The sequence below is a fragment of the Fundulus heteroclitus genome, chromosome 21, assembly GCF_011125445.2.
Source record: "Fundulus heteroclitus isolate FHET01 chromosome 21, MU-UCD_Fhet_4.1, whole genome shotgun sequence".
Taxonomy (NCBI): Eukaryota; Metazoa; Chordata; class Actinopteri; order Cyprinodontiformes; family Fundulidae; genus Fundulus; species Fundulus heteroclitus.
This window is the reverse complement of record NC_046381.1, coordinates 32,806,431-32,816,379: the sequence shown is the minus strand read 5'-3', so window position 1 is coordinate 32,816,379 and position 9,949 is coordinate 32,806,431. Positions and strand designations below refer to the sequence as shown.

Genomic DNA, 9,949 nt, shown 5'->3' with positions numbered 1-9,949 from the left:
ACCAGCGCACCTTCATCCAAACTGCTTTCTTCAACCCTTAAACCTTTTAAGACGTGCCGTCTCTAAAGTGACGAATTCTCGTGGCTTTCTGTTAATGACTTTCTTCTTGAGGCCCGTCTCTAAAGGGACGATTTGATTAAACGACCAATGGCTGCTCCCACCAGAGCTGTGGAACTCTACAGCTCCTCCAGAGTAACCGATAAACTCTTGGCTTCTCATCCTGTAAACGGTCTCGCCTACTTGTCAGTGTAGGTGGGCCGCCCGGCCTTGGTAGGGCTACAGTTGTGCCGCACCGTATTTTCGGATGACGAACAGTGCTGTGAGACGTTCAAAGCTAGCGCCGCTATCCTTACCTAGCGCTACTTTCAAACAGCGGTGCGACGTCATCCCCTGACCAGGCGGCTGCCATTCGCTGCATTCCTGACGCCGTTTGCTCATTAAGATGAAATGAAAGACGGGGAGACTCTGATTGGGCAACTTCTGAAGGAAGTCTGTTGCGCTGGATGTCGTCCATGTACCTCCATTAGGGCATCGGACTAAAGGGAGAAATATTCATAGATGTGTTAAAATGAACTCCATCTTTCCTCGCTGTTTTTAATGTACGTTCATCATTGCTTTTTTTTTTCCTCCCCAGTAGATTGAGGAAACTAACAACCCTGCCCCTGGAAAGGCTGCATGCTCCCTGCGGCCCGTTGACCTTTACAGATGAGTGAAGGAGGTGTCGCCTGTACGGAGCGCTTGAGGAAAGGGAGCCAAGCCTCCTCAGTTAGTGAAAGGACCACAGGCTGCCAGCTGCTCTCCTCTCTCTCTCTCTCTCTCTCGGCGATGGTTAATGAGATTAGCAGTCCGTCTTAGCCTGCGTCAGTGCAAAGGGGTCAATCACAGGATTAGCACCTTGCTTAGGAGTTACATCAGTTTATTATACTTTTTCTTTTATTGCTTTGACTTTCCCGCTCCGGCCCTCCAAAGCATGTGCAGCGCCGACAACTGCGCTTTATTAGCAGATGGGGTGTTTCGCTCTGCAACATGCTGCCTCGGGACTGAGCGCGTCCAGGCGGGCCGGCGCTGAATGAAGCATCTTCCAGGGAGACAAGAGGAGCAGGGCAAGCCAGAGAAGTGAAGGGCAGTGGGGCCGGGATCTCGCCTGCTGTGGCAGAGTCTGAGACTCTGCGCAAGTCACCCTCATGCCACTGGTAAATAACAAAGTTGGCGATGATTGCACGGCGAGCGGCGACAAGGCTTTGGCCGACGGAAGGGCTTTGGTGGATTCTTTGATAAAGGTAAGCTGCAGCTGGCTTTTATCACGGCTTTCTAGCGCTACGGTCAATGCCGCGACCCGGTTCTGGCACAGCTAATGGGCAGTCGGGTTCTTCTGGGAAGTCGAACTCTCTTCAGAAATGATGTTTGAAATTGGCACAAATGTGTTTGTGAAATTTTTGGAGATGTTTGGGTTTTAAACAGTACTCCGCCAAAGAGTTTCACTGCATTATGACGGGAATGCGTATTAAAAGTGGAATATATTCTGTTCCTTTAAATCCGTCTTGTTGCAGCATAGCCAGACATGAACATACACAAAAAAAACTGAGATAAATCCCCTCCCCTGCAGCTAAAAGAGCACTCTCTTTGAAAAGAATCTCCTGGTCCACTGCATCTGTGTGGCTCCTCTATTAGCTAATGCCAGGGTCATACCGTGTAATTCTGCCCCCCCCCTACTTACTATCAGACATTGCTATTTATTTATTTATTTTATTTTATTTATTTTTTTTAGCAGCTCCATTAACATCAAGTTTAATCGGTTTCATAATAATTGTATATCATCCTGATCAATTAAATGTTGGATTGGTGGTGAGAGCCCACCTTGGTGCAACGATAAAACACACGCCTTGTTAGAACTGGATTTTTAAAGTGTGTTACATTAACGGACATCTATTCCTAGCACTGTCCTCTCTGATGAACTAAGCACTGAAATATTTCAGTATTGTGTTACTTATATTAGTGATTAACAAAAAACTGAGCTTAATCATGATAAAATAGATTGTATAAACAAAGGTAGGGTTTGCGTCGCGAAAAAAGGGGGCCGCTTGTACTCTGGTCCGCAAGGTTGTTTTGGCTTATCTACAAATAGATCCATGATAATGGGATTATATCTAATATTTTTAATGAATGAAACCATGGCTGCTAATCGCCTGAGGTTAAGCTAACAGCTATTAATAAAACCCAGTAACTGCATGGTGAATATCATGCCATCAGAACTCTGCCTTTTTTTCCCTACTGCCAGAGTCTTTGTAAAATAGTAAAAAAAATAAAATGTTTTGCCAATGACCTTTTGTCTCCACAAGTCTAACGTTTTAGCACATATATAGTTTTACCGCACTGATCACATGTAAGTAGCTGTATTGATGTATCTTGGGAGTTTCTGTTGCGGTTCATGCAGCTGCTAAGGTGACAAAAAGATGGACAATGTTTAAAGGAGATTAGTGGTCCTGTGGTTGGCGTTACGCGATGAGCCAGAGCATACCGCCGCTTATGTAAAGCGCCTTGCAAAGGTATTCACACCCCACGAGCTTCTACACATTTTGTCACGTTGCATGCAGAGACCTTGGTGTGTTTAGTTTGGATTTCATGTGGCGGAGCAACACAAAACCGCGGATATTTGTGAAGAGGGAGCAAAAATAATATACAGATGTATCATAATTGTACAGGACTGAAAATCATCCAAGCACTATGGCTAATTCTCTCTGAACCCAGAAATCGGATTTTCTAATTTCTCATTCGGAGATGCAAGAACCCTCCCTGTATTCATTATGGTCATCGGCAGCAAAACAAACAACATAATAAAAGTTGCAGGTATAGACTATTTCTCAGCACTTGTGTCATTATTTTTTTAATTCTTAAATGCTGCTGTGGAGCTGCCATTTGTGAACAGGTGCACAAATCTGTTAGCAAGACAAGTATTATTTGTGCGTTCTTTAAACCGGGCCTTTTATAGAAAAGTGGCAAAAAAAATACCATCGCTAAGGGAAACCCATTAGTAGTCCCGCTTGCCGTGTGTAACTGACCAAGAAGGGAACACAGCAAACACGTGAAGTTCAGATTTGACCTAAACTGAACTTCTTGGGTTATGTGTGCAACACCTAAAAACACCATCCTCAAGTTAAAACATGGTGGTGGCAGCATCATGTTGCGGGGATGCTTTTCTGCACAGAGCTGTTAAGAGCTGATGGGAAGATGAATGGAGCTAATTAAGAGAAACACAAATGCTCATCAGAATTTTCTATTTGAAAGCAATGTACCCTCATTCTTCCACTTCACATCTACGAGCCACTTTGGGCTTTTACATGAACTTCTAATAAATTAAATTAAGAGCACTATAGCTGACTGTTTGGAAAAGTTGAAATAGGACGCATTTTTTGTTAAGGGTTTGTATAGCAAAGCAGAAATGTGTTCATAGTTGTCTAAATCCTGTGTTTGAGCTGCCATTGACGTTAATCCCCTTTTTCCCTCTCTCAGGTTGTGGCTTGTTACCGGCATTTAGCCTCGTGTGTCGGCGGGTGCACGGACAGCCTGCAGCTCCGCGATGAGCTGCGACAAACGAGAGAAAGGGCCCAAAAGTTGGCCGGGGACATCTGCCATCACCTGACGTCTCACCTCCGGGACAAGAGCCTGCCCGAGGAACAGCGAAAGGAGATGGAGCTCCTCTGGGTGGCCTTCTCCTCCTGTCTGGAGCTCCTTCACGTCGACATGTGCAAAGTTTTGAACATGAGCGGCATTTTCTCTCTGGCTGACTCTGCGACGCTCGTGCACACCGGCCAAGAAGGTAGAGAACGATCTGCATCCATCACTGCCCGTGCAAAGTCCACACGGAGAGCTAAAATGACCACGTCTGTCAGAGAAAGACTGCAAGACAGGATTTAAACAGAGAATGTGAGAATTTGTTGCAAGGCAGTTGTCAAAGGTTGTTGTTTTTTAAAGTCTTTGACGGGGTTACTGTGTTTAATACATACCAAATTCCCTTTAGACTCATCACCAGAGACAGGATGTTGACTGTCACATTGGCAGACGAGCTTGAAGCTGCTTTGTAGGAATGCTCCACGTAGGCTAAAATACCCTGATCTAAACATTTATTATCGAAAGACGTGTTACTCCAAATCCATGTTACTTTGGGAAAAATCATGTTGGTGTTGATGGTATGGATAAATCTGAACAGTACGACATAAGGATTTTAGTTGAAGCATTTTTCTCGGTTGATTACCTTAGTCGTTGTGTCCTTTTTCAGTGTCAGGGCTCTTCTAAGAGGTCATCTCAGTTCAGCAATAAATTGTTCTAAAAGCAATTTTGAATTGATCAAAATATACAGATTAACAACAACTTTAATCCATTCTGTGCATCACTCTTTTACAACTCTGCCTTGCATTTAATGGACAAAGGAAGAATCATTGACTGCTTTGGGTAAATAATGCGCCGGTATCACTTTCCTATGCATCCCATAATGCAGCTCTATGCAATTTGATCTGCAGCTCATAGAGACTGCTGCTGCAGATCTTTTGGAAATGTAGGAAAATTGTGCTGGCGAGTGTCACGACTCAGAGATGCCGTGTATACCGTGACAGCTGCTAAGTAATTTGCACAATCCAGACGTCCCAGCAGCTTCCCCATAATAATAACATTGTTTAATCTCATGCTGTGCTATGCAGACGCTCTGTCTGCACTAACCAATATTAACTGTTTAGTTGCTCCAGCTGAAGGCAGCCAGAACTATATTTTGATTCATTCTGATAATAATCACTTGATCACTTGGGTGTGTGTGGGGGGGCACTCACAATGCATTGAACTTATTTTCAGACTCCTAAATCTGAAAATAAAAACAATGATAATAAGCAGTGAAATAACAGCCTAAGTAATGCGCCAAATTCTGTCAGCAAGATGCAGTTCCATTAGGTATTCTCTTTAGAATAGGGTACTTCAAAATGAATGCAAATACTTCAAAGAAGTTGCAGGACTTCATTTCCTCATGTTTAGACCTTTAGGATTTGCGTTCTTTTCTGTTACAACCTATATAGCAAGTCTTTTTCTTTAGACTTTTAGATGCAGGATCTTTCTTTTTATATAGTCTTTAAGCAACAATAATCAAGGTCTATTGCTCTGAGATCCATGATAAATTACACTTTAATAAGTATTTGACCCTCCTTTTATCCACTTTTGAACATCAAAGTCACAGAAACCGATTCTAAATAGGGTTTGTTGACTTTTGCCCCACAGGAGGATGCAGTGAGGTTGCAGCCCGGGCCCTCAGTTTGCCGGACCTGAACGAAGCTCAGGCAAAAACACTCCCTGCCAGCCTGGAGAGCCAAGAACGCAGCACCATGGAGCTGGAGGTCAATCAAATCGACCGTATGATTGACGACATGGAGATGAAAGTCAACGTGCTGCGCTGGATGGTGGAGCCCCACGGGCCACAGTACGCAGACCCGCTCAGCAGCACTGACAGCGCCTCTATGGCTCTGATTTCCGTAGACGAGGAGCAGCAGGCCCCCAGATCTCAGCCTCTATGCCCACGGAGCCACATATTTGTGCTCTTACTGCTGTTTGGTGTTTTTTTGGTAGCAGCCACTTTATCTGTCTGTGTTTTCCTTTTCTCATGAGCGAAACCTTAATGAATTCAACTTGTTGCTCTTTTTCTGCAAAACCAACATGCTCGGTCCGACTCTAAAATGGAAAGGTTTGCATGTGCAGTAGTTTTGCCATCACATTCATTACTGATTTTTAAAAAGCAACAAAATTACTCATTAGCTGATTTGTCTAACCCCCATCTGGATACAGAAAAGCCATCCATCCGTCATCTATACCCGCTGATCCGAGTCGTGGGGGGGGGGGGGGGGTCCTTGGGTGAAAGGTTGGGTACACCCTGGACAAGTCGCCAGTCTATCACAGGGATACAAACTAGTATACCTTTTTTTCTTTACAGTAAATCTAAATCTCCCATATCCTTAATACATTTAAGGTAACTATACAAGCATATGTCTGGCAGTTAGGATTTGTTAATACTTGAAATGAATCGAGACCAGGTGGAAAGAGTGCATTTCCCCTTTTGTACTCTACTGTCTGGATTTATGAGGTCCAAGCTGCAAAAATCAACCAGCAGGCCTCCTGAAGTCAGAGATCCTTGAACAACCCTGACCTTAACATCCAACATGGCTGCAGCACGTGTTAAACATGGTAAACAACTTATCTGCAGTTCTGATTTTTATCTTATTACATCAACAACACATATAGCCCTGTAGTATGTTTGTGAACACCTTCCTCCATTGTCTGGATGAAATGCTTTGTTATTAGCGCACATGGCTAATAACTGTTAGCCTAGATACTAAAGCCGCGTTCTATTTGTTCTCAAGTGGGATTTCCTGGGTTCCTTCTTGAACGTCAACAACCCGCTGAAATCTGAATTGCAATGTCTGTTAACGGTTCAGAATGCAATATGGCTGCCCGGTATGCATGACAGACGCAGATATAGACTAGCTGTTGAGGAGAACTTTGGACCAATTGCTCCACTTATCTATGATGACTCATTAAATGCTTGGTACACGTCAAACTGTAAAATCTCTTTTTTCAAAACTTGTCCTTTTAATGTTTAAACAGATTAAATGAAGAGAAAGACATGGTTGCCAGCTTGTTTTGCTGATAGTTGGGACCAAACCTATGAGCAAGTCTCCCTGGTTTTCAACTCCCTGGTTTTTAACCCACTGTCGCTCCAGGGTCGAGCTCTGACTGTTGACTCAAACTGAAAATAGGCATAACAACGAATCCCACAGATTTTCCAACTTCCTACTGGGCCATTGTAAAGTTGGCTGTGGCCTCATTCCCTGATCCAAGTTCCTACTTCCTATTGAACTGGAACACGGGATTAGTTTTTGCCCTTTTTAGATGTAAAAAAAAAAAAAAAAAGAAAGACGAAGAACATTGCTCATGTATTTTGCTTAATGGTCTGTGATACATCAAAGAAAATTTTTTTTTTGACATATAAAAGAAGCTAGAAAGACATTTGTAACTTGTTCGTTATTTTCTTGTTGCCAATGTAAGTACATAGGTGCTTATGCTTGATAGAAGATTAAATAGATGTATTTTCTATTTTGTATATAATATGCAATCTAAAGGACTATCATGATATATATATATATACATTTACTGTGGATTATAAAAGTATCAAGTTTGACAAAACTCTGTTGCTGTTGTTTTTTTTTAACAATTTTCATTGGTTAGCACTCTGCTAAAGATTTAAAAAAAAAATGTAGATAGTTGTATCATCCTAGTAGTTTCATCCAGAGGGACATCTGAATAAAATAAATTTTTAACATGAGGTTTCATTGCGTCGAAATAAGAAGCTGCTCTCTACCCGCGGTGGATAATTCTCCTGGCACGTTCATGTGGCACACATCCAGAAATTGGTCAGACTAAAGCAGACATTGACGAACCTTCATATTGTCATGCTTGCACTGGGTGGGGTATTACAGAGAATGTGGTGAATGCTTACTCGAGAAATGGAGATGGGAGGCTATGGGCCCATCAGCGATCTTCCTGCACGACACATTCTGATTGCAGGACATGTAAAGCATTTCTTCCAGAGCAAGAAATGCAAGGGAAATGGTGTAAAAATCAATAAAATCATGTCTTAAAACCCTATCATTTTCCTACTTTCTACACTGCTTTACTTTTATATGGGATATTGGTTCTGACCAGGAATGATTCATGTTGTATTTTCAGAGTATCTTTGATATGGTAAAAATCAATGCCTTTAATCCCAGTCTCTCTTTGGCAAGTAAGGCAATTTTATTTGTGGAGCATATTTCAGTAACAAGACATTTCAAAGTGCCATGAACAGAACATACAAAAAGAAGACATGCATAGACAAATACATTGCAGTGGAATAGCAGCAGCAGGTCAAGATATAAGTCAAGTCAAACTTCATTAACAGGCAAAGGAAACTGAACAAATAGGTTTTTATCCTTGAGTTAAAGGAACTTTTACAGTCCTCTGGAAGTTTGTTCCAGATAATTGGAGGATAGGAACTAAATGCTGCTTCTCCATGTTTAGTTCTGGTTCTAGGTATGCAGAGTAGGCTGGAGCCAGAAGACCTGAGTGGTCTGGAGGGTTTATACACTGATAACAAGTCTGTGATGTATTTAGGTGCTAAGCCATTTAGGGATTTATAGACTAACAGAAGTATTTTAAAGTCTATTCTCTGAGATACAGGGAGCCAGTGTAAGGACTTTAGAACTGGGGTTATGTGCTCTACTTTCTTAGTCTTAGTGAGGACGCGGGCAGCAGCGTTCTGGATCAGCTGCAGCTGTCTGATCCACTTTTTAGGCAGACCTGTGAAAACACCGTTACAGTAATCAATTCTACTAAATATAAACGCATGGATTAGTTTTTCAAGATCCTGCTGAGACATTAGTTCTTTAATCCTGGAAATGTTTCTCAGGTGATAGAAAGCCGACCTTGTAACTGTCTTTAGATGCTTTTGGAGGTTCAGGTCTGAGTCCATCACTACACCCAGATTTCGGGCCTGATCGGTGGTTCCAAGCTGAAGCAACTCTGATGACTAAATCCAAGAAGATGTACAGTCAGGACTCTATTTTTGTGTGTGTGTTTGCAACAGTAATACGCAAATATGTCCAAACTGATGCTCACTTAATTATTTACCCCTACAAAGTCAGATTGCTGACGTCATCCCTGTAGTGGGACTCATTGTTGGAGATGAGACCCACCACAATGGTGTCGTCTGCAAACTTCACCACTGTGTTTGTGGGGCGGACAGCAAAACAGTCCTGAGTGAAAAGGGTGAAGAGATCAGAGCCGGGGACACAACCCCGCAGCGTGGTAAATATCTCTCTCTCTCTCTCTCTCTCTCTCTCTCTCTCTCTCTCTCTCTATATATATATATCTATCTATCTATCTATCTATCTATCTATCTATCTATCTATCTATCTATATATATATATATATATATATATATATATATATATATATATATATATATATATATATCTATATATATATATATATATATATATATATATATATCTATGCCTGTTAATGAAGTTTGACTTGACTTATATCTTGACCTGCTGCTGCTATTCCACTGCAATGTATTTGTCTATGCATGTCTTCTTTTTTTATGTTCTGTTCATGGCACTTTGAAATGTCTTGTTACTGAAATATGCTCCACAAATAAAATTGCCTTACTTGCCAAAGAGAGCTGGGATTAAAGGCATTGATTTTTACCATATCAAAGATACTCTGAAAATACAACATGAATCATTCCTGGTCAGAACCAATATCCCATATAAAAGTAAAGCAGTGTAGAAAGTAGGAAAATGATAGGGTTTTAAGACATGATTTTATTGATTTTTACACCATTTCCCTTGCATTTCTTGCTCTGGAAGAAATGCTTTACATGTCCTGCAATCAGAATGTGTCGTGCAGGAAGATCGCTGATGGGCCCATAGCCTCCAATCTCCATTTCTCGAGTAAGCATTCACCACATTCTCTGTAATACCCCACCCAGTGCAAGCATGACAATATGAAGGTTCGTCTATGTCTGCTTTGGTCTGACCGATTTCTGGATGTGTGCCACATGAACGTGCCAGGAGAATTATCCACTGCGGGTAGATAGCAGCTTCTTATTTCAACGCAATGAAACCTCATGTTAAAAATTTATTTTACTCAGATGTCCCTCTGGATGAAACTACTAGGATGATACAACCATCTACATTTTTTTTAAAAGCTTTAGCAGAGTGCTAACCAATGAAAATTGTTTAAAAAAACAACAACAGCAACAGAGTTTTGTCAAACTTGATACTTTTATAATCCACAGTAAATGTATATATATATATATATTTCATGATAGTCCTTTAGATTGCATATTATATACAAAATAGAAAATACATCTATT

General features: G+C 41.5%; 1 protein-coding gene across 1 annotated transcript; it reads left to right on the top strand.

Annotated features, from left to right (window-relative positions):
* Positions 1 to 825: 825 nt before the first annotated feature.
* Positions 826 to 5,863, top strand: rgs9bp (regulator of G protein signaling 9 binding protein). Its single transcript, XM_012858888.3, has 3 exons — positions 826 to 1,280; positions 3,511 to 3,817; positions 5,260 to 5,863. Exons 1-3 carry the CDS (start codon positions 1,185 to 1,187, stop codon positions 5,640 to 5,642), a joined length of 786 nt encoding a protein of 261 aa, XP_012714342.2. The 5' UTR covers positions 826 to 1,184; the 3' UTR covers positions 5,643 to 5,863.
* Positions 5,864 to 9,949: the final 4,086 nt, after the last annotated feature.